This window comes from Geotrypetes seraphini, chromosome 2, assembly GCF_902459505.1.
Source record: "Geotrypetes seraphini chromosome 2, aGeoSer1.1, whole genome shotgun sequence".
In the NCBI taxonomy this organism is placed as follows: domain Eukaryota; kingdom Metazoa; phylum Chordata; class Amphibia; order Gymnophiona; family Dermophiidae; genus Geotrypetes; species Geotrypetes seraphini.
The window spans coordinates 310,818,004-310,832,532 of NC_047085.1; the positions used below are offsets into that span (position 1 = coordinate 310,818,004).

The window sequence follows — 14,529 nt, forward strand, 5'->3', positions numbered from 1 at the left end:
TATGAAGCATGGTTCATCCAGAAATGTGAGGATCTGTCTGTCCCATTGGTCCCCTGGATACTGGAGTATCTCCAGGACAGCCTGACTAAAGGCCTGACTGTGGCTTCTCTCAAGGTACAGCTTGCTGGTCGTTCCTCTCTTGGCCTTAAGCCTCTGAGAGGTTCTTTGGTCTGTCATCCGGATGTTATCCGTTTTCTGAGGGACACACTGTGGCTTCAGCCCACTCTGCAGCTACCCTGTCCATTTTGGAATCTCAACCTGGTCCTTCGCTCTTTGGCTCACCTGCCTTTTGAGCTTCTGGAGCAAGCATCCTTAATGGTTATCATGGTCATGGCTGTCTTTCTTTTGTCCTTTACTTCTGCCCACATAGTTTGAGCTTCAGGCTCTTTTCTGCTGTGATCCCTTTTTGCATATCACGGATTCTGGTGTGATTCTGCACATGGTTCCTTCCTTTCTTCCCAAAGTGGTGTCTGCCTTCCACATTAGTCAGGAGGTTCAGCTTCTTACCTTCACTTCTTCCAGTTCAAGGGAGCAGAACCGAGTGTTATGGTCCTTGGATGCGCACAGGATACTGTTGCGGTACTTGGTCATGAATGAGTTTCGAGTCTCTGACCATTTGTTTGTACTGGGGCAGGCAGGCTTTTAAAGCCAACATTTTCATATGACTATTTCTTCTGCTTACATAGTGGCTGGTAAGAAACACCCCCCCCCTCCCTGCCATTTTGGTGCGGGCTCAGTCTACCAGAGGCATCTCTTCCTCTTGGGCAGAGTCGTCAGCTGAGAAGGTAAGGAATAAGAGGTTAGCTTTCATAAACTACAAAAAATAGCAGAAAGAGGAAGACAGGCAAACATATCTGGAAAAGTTAAGAGAGGCTGGTCGTGTAGCCAGGAAAGCAAAGATGCAAATGGAAGAAAAAAATAGCTGACGTGGTAAAATGGGGAGATAAGACATTTTTTAGATATATTAGTGAAAAAGTGGCATTGTGAGACTCAAAGGTGAAGGGGAGGAATATGTAGACACTGATAAGGAAAATGCTGAATTGCTTAACAAATATTTCTGTTCATGGCTGAAGTGCCGGGAGCGGGACTGCAGAAGACAAATGTGAATAGGGATGGAGGAGCAATAGACCCTGATCGATTTTCAGAAGGTTGTGTTCATGAGGAGCTAGCTAAAATAAAGGTAGACAAAGTGATGGGGCCGGATGGTGTATATCCAAGGGTGCTGAATGAACTTAAGGTAGCTCTGCTGACTTACCTTTTCAATGAGTCTCTAGAGTCAGGAATGATACTTGAGGACTGGAGAAGGGTGGCTGTGGTCCCTTTTCACAAAAGTGGAATTATTTATCTATTTAGATTGTTATTGCTAGTATTGTTTCTAGTAGAGACGTTTAAATACCTACGTAATATAAATGTGCATGAGTTGAGTCTCTTTCATTTGAAAGGAAACTCTGCAATGAGAGGGCATAGGATAAAGTTAAGAGGTGTTAGGCTCCAGAGTAATCTGAGGAAATACTTTTTTATGGAAAGGGTGGTAGATGCATGGAACAGTCTCCCGGAAGAGGTGGTAGAAATGGAGATTGTGGCTGAATTCAAGAGGGCCTGGGATAGGCAAGTGGGATCTCTCGGAGAGAGAGCGAAAGAGATAATGGTTACTGCGGATAGGAAGGCCATTTGGCCTTTATCTGCCGGTCATGTTTCTGTGTTTCTCTTTGGAGGTCTGCAGGACTGCTACCTGCTCCTCATACTTTCACTAAGTTTTATAGGATCAATGTGGCAGCCAAGCAGGATGCTGTTTTTGGCTCCTCTATTTTGGCAATGGACTAGTCAGTCTCACCCTGACTCTTTAGGACTGTTGTGATTCTCCCACTTGCCCAGGAATAGAGTGGGACTGTACAAGAACAAAAGATTAGGTTCTTACCTTTGCTAATCTTCTTTCTTGTAAATCCACACACTATTCCTAGAACCCGTCCTGTGAGTTGCTGATTCGTCAATTGTCTGCCTTTAAAAATACTGATAAGCTGGGTTTCTGATTTACTGACAAACCTTTCTAAGAGTTACATCCGTATGTGTTTAGCACTTTGCCTTGTTATCCCTAGTCCCAGCGCCCCCTTCCGTCAGTGCAGGGTGTCTCTCCTGAAAGCACTTTTTTTTGTTGTTGTTCAGGTACCTAATGTTTTAATGAGCTGTTTTCAATTGTTTTTGATTGTTCTGAATTGCATGTTATGAGCAGATTAAACTTATAGGTCAGGGAGTATCCCCATACCCCTTTCTTTTGCTTTTGTCCTCTACAGTTATTTCTGGCTTCTTTGTCAAAAACTGGATTCCTGGGGGACAGTCCTGAGGTAAGAAGGGAGGGGCTGAAAACATTTTGAGGCTCCCTAGAAGCTGTCTAGTGACCATAGGAAAATAACCCACTTGTACAGGAATAGAGCGTGCATTTACAAGAAAGAAGATTAGCAAAGGTAAGAACCTAATCTTTCGATACATGACAGATGTACATTCACATTTGGTCAAATTTATCTTTGGGATCTAATCTGTTGGTGCCCCTTGGTGTGAGTGAAGACCAAAGCTTTTCAAAGTCTGCTTTAGTAAATTCTGGAGTGTTTCTGGTATCTATGCCGATGATATCTTTATCTTTCTTGAGGTAGACCCCAGTTTAAACAATTTAGAATCTAATACTCGTAGATTCCTGTATTTCTAGATAACAAACCTGAGCAATTTCCATCCAGATGAAGCTTAATGCTGCTAAGACCAAACTGTTCGGTCCTATTTGAAGTCCAGTGAAACTTTGAAAATTGAATTTTCATCCAAGATATTAGGAATTCTATTAGTCTCTTCCCTCTCATTTAAAGATCAATTAATCACTTAGTGTAGAAATACTACTTTCACCTACGTATGTTGAGGAAAGTCAGACATTTATTCCATCAGTAACATTTTACAGTATTAGTGCAGGCCATCATTTTAGCACAATTGGATTACTGTAACTCAGTTTGTGTAACTTTGAGTAAGGGTAGTTTAAATCGACTTCAACTGATCTAGAATATGGCAAAATTGATATTTGGAAAGAGAAAGTTTGACTGTGTCTCCTCTGTTGAGTCAACTTCGTTGGCTTCCTGTTTACCTGAGAATACAGTATACCGTATTTTTCGCTCCTTAAGACGCACCTGACCATAAGACGCATCCTAGATTTAGAGGAGGAAACAAGAAAAAAAACATTCTGAACCAAATTCTTCCTGCCAGGCTCTGTCCCCTGTCTCCCCCCCCTCTCGTGGTCTAGTGATAGACAGGGACAGGGCACAGAACAGGCAGGCCTAGTGGCCAGCAGGAAGGCAGGCCCCATAACCCCCACGTGCCCCCCAGTACCTTAAATCATCCCCCCATGTACCCCCAGTACCTTTTTTAATCATCCCCCATACCTTTAATCATACCCCCTTGTACCTTTTTAGTCATAGCCCCCTTGTACCTTTAATCATAGCCCCCCTTGTACCTTTTTAAATCATATTCCTCGCCTTGTATCTTTAATCATAGCCCCTCTTGTACCTTTTTAATCATATTCCTCGCCTTGTACCTTTTTAATCATATTCCTCGCCTTGTACCTTTTTATTCATAGCCCCCCTTGTACTTTTTTAATCATAGGAGGCTAGAGGGGCAGGGAGAGAGACAGAAAGAAAGAAAGACAGACAGGCAAGGGGGCAGGAAGAGAGACAGAAAGAAAGAAAGAAAGACAGACAGGCAAGGGGGCAGGAAGAGAGACAGAAACTGCGAACCTGGAAGCCTTTTCACAGGCGAACAGACAACCCGGAAAGGTCTGCTTCAGCTCCCTCCTTCCACCCAACTCGCACTCAGTCCTTCCTCTCCCCAACCTTAACAGCACAAAGGTGCATTTACCCGCCTGAGAAAGAGAGCACAAAAATAAGGCGGTTTCTACCAGTGTTCCCCCTTCCTCCCAAGGTCTTGAGGCCCACTCCAGGGCTACGGTGTCTCGCAATCCCTCTTCCACTCCCCCAGAGGTAGCCTGTGATGAGCTGCACCCGGTTATCTGCTTACCTATCTGCTGTCAGGCCTGGAAGAGTCCGCACAGCAGCAGAAGCCGCCCTGCACCTCTAACACAGCACATCTATCCCTTCCCCGGCTGCCTTCACCACGCGTTCACCAAACATAAGTGTCTCAGCGCATGATAATGACGTCAGTGGCTAGAGGGTCAAGGAGAGAGAAAGAAAGACAAGGGGTCAAGGAGAGAGACAGAAAGAAAGAAAAAAGCAGGGGGAGAGAGACAGACAGAAAGAAAGGCCTCAGCGCCCTATTATGCTAAAAGTCTACACATCTATTCTAGCACCTGTTAATGTAACAGCACCCCATTATGCTAAAAGTCTACACATCTATTCTAGCACCTGTTAATGTAACGGGCTTAAATACTAGTGTGTGTATGTATGTGTGTATACACATATACACACACATACATACATACATATACATACACTAGTGGTTTGCAAGACAAGCAAAACATTTTATTAAATTTTAACTTGATATACAAGCAATGTCTTGCAATACAAGTACATATAGTGTGCACACATCACAACTGAACTGATGGTTCTTCTCTCTCCGACGCTGCAGGAATGTAGTGACTGTTCTAATCAATCAAAGTCTTGCAATACGAGTACATACAGTATACACGCGTGACATCATCACAATTGAGCCGATGGTTCTCTCTGACGCTGCAGGAGTATAGTGACAGTTCTAAATGAGTGAGGTCTTACAATACAAGTACGTATAGTATGTTGTATTAAAGTTTTTGGGTTGTGGAACGAATCGTGTGAGTTTCCATTGTTTCTTATGGGGAAATTCACTTTGATATGAGTGCTTTGGATTACAAGCATGCTTCTGGAATGAATTATGCACATATATACACACACTAGTGTTTAAGCTTGTTACATTAACAGGTGCTAGAATAGATGTGTAGACTTTAAGCATAATGGGGCGCTGAGGCCTTTCTTTCTGTCTCTCTCCCCCTGCTTTTCTTTCTTTCTGTCACTTCCCTGACCCCCTGCCTTTCTTTCTCTTTCCGTGTGTGTGTGTATGTGTGTGTGTATGTATGTATATATATATATATATATATCTTTTTTTTTTTTTTTTTTTTTTTTTCAAGAACCAAGACTCAGAACATTTACAATTCAAACTGAAAATTTGTCAGAGGAGGGGGTGGGACCACGGCAGAGGAACTGTTCTGCGGAGGCCAACTGCAGCTTGCTAGGTTCGCTCTGCAGGCTGTCATAATTAGCTTAGTGGCGGTCTGGGTGCTGCGGAAGTAAAGGCCTGGTGGGATGCTGGATCTGGACGGGGGTGGGGGGGAGATTTACGGCAGCTTGCTAGGTTAGCTCTGCAGGCTGCCCTAATTAGTGGTCTAGGTACAGGAAGCTGCAGAGGTAAGGCCCCAGTGGGCTAGATCTGGACAGCGGGGGGAGGGTACTGATAGCAGCTTGCTAGGTTCGTTCTGTAGGCTGCTATAATTAGCTTTAAAGGGGGGAATCCGGAGGACGCTGAGGAAGACAGCCGATAGGGAGAGCCGTATCAGGCTGAAGTGAGAGCCGTTTTGGGCTGCATGTGGGGGCTGTATGTTGTGCAGGACTGCATTTTATAGTATGTTTGGGTTCCATTGCTACCCTGAAGAGTTTGGAAGCAGAAGAACGAAATTCTTTTGCAATGTGACAACTCTTGGCCTCACATAGCACGAAAGATAAACCTGGGTCTCATAGTTAATGGACCAAGAAATGCTGTCCGAGCCCAAGAAAATGGGAAATGTGTTTGATTTTTCTGCCACATCATTTTGGGTAAGCAAAACAGGGAGAAAAATCTCCACAACTACAAATACGAACAAACCAACAGTAGAGATATTCAAAATTCCTGGTGTGCAACTTTATTTCAAAACTTTGCCTAAGAGTACGATGGCTTGACATGCACGTGTTTCGGCCTCAACGGCCTGCCTCAGGAGCCTACAATTTTATTGACACACAAAAGACAAAACAATATTATACAAAGCACAGTGTTCTCCCCAGAAATTTTTTCCAGCCGGGTGGCATGAAAAAGTAGCCGGGTGGGGCGGGATGAGGAAATTTGGTGGAGGGAAAATTAACCCCCTCTTTTACTAAGGTGCACTAGCATTTTTAGCGCACGCAAACCCCTGCGCTATGTGGGAAAACTAACACCAGCTCAATGCTGGCGTTAGCATCTAGCGTGCGTGGCAATTCCTACGCGCGCTAAGCGCATGCTAAAACCACTATTGTAACTTAGTAAAAGGAGCCCTAAATGTGTACTATTTTTATTAGCTAATTATTATTATTATTTTCCAATGCTCAATATGACTTCCTTTTTTAAGGTTTGACACTTGTCCCAGAATATTTTTACTAAATTTAAGAAGTATTTGCCCTTTTTCAAATGGTATAGAGGTTAAAAAAAGGGACAGGCGTTAAGTCATTAGGTTCAATCTAGCCATTTATTTCTGCATGAATTTAAACAACAACAAAAAAAGATAAATATAGCTCATCCAGTCATACAAGAAATGGCTCTACAGCAGGGATGCTCATATTTTTTGGGCTTGCGAGCTATTTTTAAAATGACCAAGTCAAAATGATCTACCAACAATAAAATTTTTAAAAAAGTACACTGTACGCAGAGAAAATGTTATTTATCATTTATATTACGCGGGTTTTCAAAGAGGTCAAGGCAGACGATTCTATGCAATGTCACCTCAGGAACAACTATACAAAAATAGACAAATATACCCCCTCCCTTTTTACTAAATCGCAATAGCGGTTTTTAGAGCAGGGAGATGCACTGAATGCCCTGCGCTGCTCTCGATGCTCATAGGCTCCCTGCGCTAAAAACCGCTATTGCGGTTTAGTAAAAGGGGGCCATAGTGCAAAATATAGACAGCAGATATAAATTCTCTAAACAGACACATTTTGATCACTAAACTGAAAATAAAATAATTTTTCCTACCTTTTTGTCTGGTGATTTCATGAGTCTCTGTTTGCACTTCCTTCTTCTGACTATAAATCCAATATTTTTTTCTTTCTGCCCCTCCCCTTTTCTTTCTGTCTCTCTTTCTTTCTCTCTCCCCCTGCCCCCCCCAAGCCATCGCGCCAATTTCTCGAGGTTCCCCGATTCTTTCCCTACCCCCTAAGCCACCATGCCGATTTCTCCCTGCTTCCACGAGCCAGGCCAGGAATGTACAAGCGCCGGACTCACAAGACTTCACCTCTGATGTCAATTCTAACGTCGGAGAGGAAGTTCCAGGCCAGCCAGGCAGCGATTGGCTGGCCCAGAACTTCCTCTCTGACGTCAGAATTGACGTCGGAAGTGAAGTGTTATGAGTCCGGCGCGTCTACGTGCCTGGCCTGGCTCAGGGAGGAAGGAAGAAAAAGATTGCCAAGGCAACGCGATCGACTCACATTGCCTTTGCGATCTACTGGTCGATCGCGCTCGACCATTTGGCCACCCCTGCTGTTATAGTATCCTGTCCTGACCTGAGGAAAGGGGTTTAGTCCCCAAAAAACTGCCTTATTTCCATTTCCTATTTATAAACTTTAATCAATAGATACAATACTACTTGATTCTACGTAAAGCAACAAAAAATTTTTTTTCTACCTTTTGTCGTTCCTGCTTTAATCATCTTGTCTTCACTCTTCTTTCTAGCCAGCACCTGTCCGCTCTGTCTTCCATGCAGCATCAGCCCCTTCCATCCACTGTCCGCCCTCTCCCCGTTCCATATGGCATCTTCCCTCTTTTTATGCTCCTTCAATAAACTGTCTATCCTGTGCCCCTTCTCTTCTCCTTTGTACATGATTGATTTCAGCTCTGCCACCTCTCCATTTTTCTCTCTGTCACCACCCTGTCCTCTATGCTCTGGCATCTCTCTCTTCTCCTTTCTTTCCTTCATACCCCACAGTCTGGTATCTTCCCTTCCCTGATTCTCTGGCATCTCACTCCTTTCCTTTTCTTCCATCTTTCCCTCCCCCTCCATGCTCTGACAGCTCCTCCTTCTTTCCCCCTTCCTTTTCCCTTGGTCTGGCATACTTTCCTCCTTCCCTCCATGCCCTGGCATCTCTTCCTCCCTCCCTTCCCTCCAATCCCTGGCATCTCGTTTCATTCCCTCCCTCCAGTTGGGTGCAGCAAGTCTCTCCCCCTCTGCTCTCTTTCCTCCTTCTGTCAACTAAGACCTGGAGTCATGAACTAGCATTCACAATTCGCTGCTGTTGCCAGCTTCGGGCCTTTTTCTCTGTCGGGTCCTGCCTTCATGGAAACAGAAGTAGGCAGGACCTGGCAGAGAGAAAGGCCTGAAGCTGGCAACAGCAGTGAATTGTAAATGCTGTTGCTAGCCGAAGAAGTTCATGACGCCAGACCGAGCACCCGGGGCAGACTGCTACTCTCCCCCCCCACGACCCTCCTATCTCTCCCTCCCTCCCATCACGAGACTCTAAACAGCACTGCTCTACTCTAAGCAGGCTGCTTCAGGGCTTTCTCCTGCCGTGATTCCTTCTAGCACGTCACTGATGAGGGAAGGAGGGAGAGATAGGAGGGTCGGATCGGGTTGGGGGGCGCCCGGGATGATGATGAGACTGCTGCTGCTGCCAGCGAATCCAGCAAGAGTGAGGCCCCGAAGCACAGCACTGGCGGGCCCCCCTGACCATTTCGGGCCCTAGGCCTGTGCCTACTGGGCCTATCCTTTAATCTGGCCCTGCTTCCCCCCCATATGCCCTGACATCTCTCTCTTCCACTCCATGGTATGGTATCTCCTTTCCCTCCCTCCCATGGTCTTTGCATCTCTTTCCTCTTTTTCCTGATCTTCCTTCTCCCTCCTTCCCTCTCTCTCCCCAATTGGGTGCAGCAGTATTTCTCTTCCCCCTCCCCCCATTGGGTACAGCAGTATCATCAGCATTTCTCTTTCTCCCCCCCAATTGGGTACAGCAGAAGAAGCATTTCTCTTCCCTCTCCCCCCTAATTGGGTGCAGCAGCATGACTCTTCCCCCCTCCTCCTATTGGGTACAGCAGCAGCAGCATCATCAGCATTTCTCTTAACCCCCCAATTGGGTACAGCACAAGCACCAGCATTTCTCTTCCCCCTCCCCCTCTAATTGGGTACAGCAGCATTTCTCCTCCCATCCCCCCCCCCTCCGTCTCACACATCCGACAGATTCGCTACAGACAAAGGCAAGTTGCAAGTTTCCCTTGGTCGCTGACCTATCTCCCAAAGGGCAGCGACAGAGGGAAGCTTACAACTTGCTGCTTTTGCTTACTTCGGGCCTTTCTCGTTGCCGGGTCCTGCCTTCGCGGAAACAGAAATTAGGTAGGACCCGGCAGCGAGAAAGGCCTGAAGTGAGTAAGTAAGCTTCCCTCCGTGGCTGGCCTATTTCCCGCATGCTCCGGGGCTCTAATGGTCCATGCCGGCTTCTCTTCTCTACCCCCCCCTCCCCCCCCGACGTAACTTCCGGTTTCGGAGGGAAGCCGGGTTCGAGTCGCTTGCCGGGAATTTTTTGTTTAAAGTCCGGCGGGTCTTTTGGCGGCTCTTCAGGCTGCGCGTTAAGCAGTGGTGGCAGCAGGATTCGGCAGATGACAGCCGGGCGGGCATCTAAATTTGCTGGGCGTTGCACCCGGCTGAAAAGCACTGGGGAGAACACTGAAGCATGAATATAGCATACACAAATGTGAACAACAATATCATGCAAATATCGTGATAATATCTATGAATAAATAAACATATAAAATTAAAACTAGAAATAAAAATGTAAAAGTGTGATTAAAGGGGAGGACTAACAATATATTAAGTATATATTCCTATATTGGCAGTGAAGGTCTCATATTATTGGATATTGGGGTTTAGACATACCTTATTGTAAACTTTCACAACTACGTAGAACAAAACATGTCATGCGAGAAGGCATTACACTGTAAATATTAAAAGGAATATATATCAAAATACATGATGTTTCCAAATGCTTTGTATAATATTATTTTATATTTTGTGTGTCAATAAAATTGTAGGCTCCTGAGGCAGGCTGTTGAGGCCGAAACACGTGCGTGTCAAGCCATCATACTCTTAGGCAGAATTTTGAAATAAAGTTGCTCACCAGGAGTTTTGAATATCTCCACTGTCGGTTTGTTCACAGCATTTTGGGTGCCACAGGCTTGATCAAAAAATTTCCATTAGCACCTGGATAAGTTGCCTATACATGTTACATTTTATGAACTCCAGAAAAGCAGCTGTTTAGCACAGTGCAAGTATGATGAGTGTTGGCAGTAAATTTGAGAGACTAAGATCGTACTCCACATACTCAGGCTTAGGAATGAGGTTCATTACTGTCATGATATTCACAAAAATGCTACTTATTTCTATAGCGCTGCTAAGACATACGCAGCACTTTACATTAAATAACCCATTTGGAAAAATTGCCCACAAAACACCATGGAGGCAGTTGCCAAAATGGGTCTTGGTCTTATCCCATTCACCATATATTCCAAACTTGGTACCTTTGGAGGTATGTTTGACTCGTATGACAAGGTGGAAAGGACTGTGACAATTAGCTGAGGCAAGATGTGCAGTTCTTTTGTAACAGCTTTCAAAAACTTGTCAATTGTTGACAGAAATGTGTGAAAAATGCTTGAATGTGTAGAAAAGTAAATGCATATGTAATAAGAGCAAGTTTCTGGCATGTTTAGTGTTTAAATGAAGATATTATAAGGAATAACCAAATTATGAAGATGGAGGAATTACTTTTTCATTTCATCCTCATACAGTCAGCTGTGGGTGTATCTGTGCTGAATGTGGTACAGAGTGAAATTGCACTGCTGTGTCTCGGATCTGCATTTAATTTTATTAGCTTGAATTGGTGGTCCATTTTTAGACTTGACCCACGACCTTGTTTGACGACCATTAGTGTAGTATGTGTTGAATGATGAAATTGCATTTTTGTTCTTACCATAGTCATAGATACCCCAGAGCCAGTGCAGCCAAGTGGTGTGTATAGGCCTCCTGGAGCCAGAGTAAGCACAACACGGAAACCGCAGGGACCACCTGAAATCTATAGTGATACACAATTTCCATCACTGCAAGCCACTGCCAAGCATATAGAATCCCGGAAGTAAGTATGAGCCTTTTCTGTATATGGTATTTAAATTTCTTGTGTAAGCTTAAGTGACTTTGTTTTATTTTGAGTTAAAAAAAGAAAAAAAAAAATAGTATTAAAACTCAACTTTTGAGCAAATGGATTTTTATGAAGAGAACATTTGGTAAGAATGAACTATAGATAAGGATTATGTATTTCAACTAATAATCAACTGAGTATAAGTTTAAAAAGTTACATTTATACAAAGCCAACTGCCATAAAAACAATTCCAGTGCAATAGGGATGGCATTGTTTATTGAAAACTTCTATACTGCTAGTAATGACTGGGGAGTTTATTCAGAGTGGTTTACATGAGCTGCTGTGAAGGTGGCTTTTAATAGAGACACATTTATACCATAATCATCCTACATATACACACATAATAGCATTGTATACTATATATTCATCTTAGATTTACATACATCCTGATAGTTCTAGTTATCTATACTTTGTTTATCATAACCTCTGTGTTTCTGGATATCTCTTCTGTGTTCACCCTATCTTGTTCCTAGTGGGGACTAGCCAACTATTTTCTCTATGTTGCATTATTAGTTAAAGTAGTATGTGAAGCAAAAAGGATCCAAGATGGCAGCAACATAGTGGAGCGTTTCTGAGCTAGAGACCAGAGCTCCTCCTGTCACCTAAAAAAATGCCTCATTCAAAAAGAAAGGGGAATGTGCAGCCTGAACCCTTGGTGGCAACCACTTCCTTACCTGCTCAGCGATCTATGCGAAGTTTTGTCTTCACTTCATCTCCACAAATGCCCGGAGTGCAGTCTGCTGTATCCTCGGCGGGAGGAGCCGTCAAGGAGCTGGACTTCGACATTTCACTCTCTCTTACGGGCTCTGTTCCTTTGCCGCCTCCGGCTCCCACCGCAGCACAGCTTGTGGTTCCCGGTGAGGAGTGCTTGTCCGGGGAAACCCCAATCCAAGGAGCAACTGTCGCGGGAATTGGAGAGGAGCATGGAGAGCTGGGACGAGTAGTTCAGGCTACTCCCCAGCTAGTGAAACCGGCGGAAATTACTTTGGAGAGCATTTGGCAATCTCTCCATACACTAAACACCTCGATATCAAGGACTTCAAATGATGTTTCAGCTTTAGTAAGTATAGTTGATACTCTGGGAAAGGAATAGATGGGACTAAAGTAGAACTTTCTCAAGAATTAAAAAAGGTCTCTGACAAGACACAGAAACTTAAAGATTTAATGTCCAGATTGGTAAAAGAAAGAGTTGCTCTAAATAGGAAGATTGAATAAATAGAAAATTTTAATCGCAAATTAAACTCTGGTGATGACTCCCATTGATTTATTGAAAAAATACCTTTCTGAAATTCAGAGTTTTTTCGTATTTACTATTTGCCAAAGAAATGGGACCGGATCCAGAAAATTTACAATTAAGCCAGCTAATGCTTCTTTAAATGTTATGAATTTATTGGAATCTACTATCATTGAAAATACTGAAAGAACAACTTTGTTGGTGTCTCTTGTATTTGAACAGGACGTTAATGCTGTCTTTAAAATGTTCTTCAGAAATTCTCAAGTGCCATTTTGTGGTAAAAAAAAGTCTGGATATTTCCAGACGTTACCAGAGAAACTCAAGAACGGAGGAAATTATTCCTTGTCATGAGACCTGAAGTGATTTCTTTGGGTGCTTCATTTCTGCTCTCCTATCCTTGTAAATGCATGATAAAATATTTAGGGATAAAATATGTTTTCTCTTTTCCAGAACAACTAAGGGCATTTATTGATATGAAGAAATTGGTTACTGGGAATGTTTAGTGTTACTGAACAGTTTAATTTGAATTGTGGGATAACTGTTAAGCAATGCCTTAATTGTTTTCTAAGATAGGAATCTCCTCATTAATTGCACTTGAATTTCTTAAATATTGCTCTGATTGTAGTCTAAGAAAGAATTATATAGAATACTAGCTGATGGCCCGGCATTGCACGGGTATTTAATTATAGCAATAACACTGTAAATGGATTCAAATAAAGATACTTTATAGTGGTGAATGAAATTATTTTTTTACAGCTTTATAAAAAGTACAATATTCAAATTATAATGTGAAATATTTGACAAAATGAATACAATACAACTAACACAAAACTTGATTATAAACAACATTTTTAGTTTCACCTCCAGGAGCAAGAACATATAAATTCTTGGGTGAACCCACCCTTGAGCAAGCAACATAGAGTTGTTCATGGGAAAAACAGGGGGATCTTATATCCACTCCACAGTATGTAATAGTCTGTCCCTGTGATTTGTTGATTGTGATAGAGAATGCAAGTCTCACTGGAATTTGCAATCTCTTAAACTGAAAAGGAAGATGTGTTGGAATAAGTGGTATCTGCAGGATAAATACGGTTTCACCTTGTCCCTGTCCCGAACAAAAGTTTCAGTATTGATTTAAACAACTAAATATGTGGAAACTCAGGTTGAAAAGAAACTCCATGCAGGTTTTTCCCGGTTCAGAATGGAACCTGTGTTCCTAGTTCAGCATATGTGAGTACTCATGTAATGTAATAACATTATGAACTGGGGTGCATGAAGGAAACAGTTACAAACACAGTTAGAACATACAAACTCTATATGTATGGTGTCCGTGGTAGAATAGTAACGATGTCCCTAGTGGTTATAGTGTCATAAAAAGTGTTTTATAGTTGGAATTACTGTGAGAATGGCAGCTTTTTACATTTTTTCCATTGACATGAATGGGTGAAATCTGATTTTCTGTTTGTAGCTCCGCCCACGTGTGCAGGTGGGCCGCGAGACCCCCCAGAACATATCACCCCAGGTAGTGAGGGATCTGCATACCAAGTTTCGTTCAAATCGGGCAAGCCGTTTTTGCGTTGGCAGCTTTTTACATTTTTTCCATTGACATGAATGGGTGAAATCTGATTTTCTGTTTGTAGCTCCGCCCACGTGTGCAGGTGGGCCGCGAGACCCCCAGAACATATCACCCCAGGTAGTGAGGGATCTGCATACCAAGTTTCGTTCAAATCGGGCAAGCCGTTTTTGCGTTGGCAGCTTTTTACATTTTTTCCATTGACATGAATGGGTGAAATCTGATTTTCTGTTTGTAGCTCCGCCCACGTGTGCAGGTGGGCCGCGAGACCCCCAGAACATATCACCCCAGGTAGTGAGGGATCTGCATACCAAGTTTCGTTCAAATCGGTCAAGCCGTTTTTACGTTGGCAGCTTTTTACATTTTTTCCATTGACATGAATGGGTGAAATCTGATTTTCTGTTTGTAGCTCCGCCCACGTGTGCAGGTGGGCCGCGAGACCCCCAGAACATATCACCCCAGGTAGTGAGGGATCTGCATACCAAGTTTCGTTCAAATCGGTCAAGCCGTTTTTGCGTGATCGC

At 43.4% G+C, this 14,529-nt stretch overlaps 1 protein-coding gene across 2 annotated transcripts in view; it reads left to right on the forward strand.

Moving 5' to 3' along the window:
• CDV3 (CDV3 homolog) overlaps positions 1–14,529 on the forward strand; it is a 72,349-nt gene that overhangs the window by 41,013 nt on the left and 16,807 nt on the right. The window contains exons 4-5 of one of the 2 annotated variants that reach the window (XM_033929981.1): positions 10,979–11,135; positions 11,712–13,041. In XM_033929981.1, the coding sequence (XP_033785872.1) occupies positions 10,979–11,135; positions 11,712–11,715 (161 nt within the window). In that variant the 3' untranslated portion in view covers positions 11,716–13,041. Of the gene's footprint in view, positions 1–10,978; positions 11,136–11,711; positions 13,042–14,529 lie in introns of those variants that run through there. The other variant, XM_033929980.1, reaches the window with a different exon arrangement.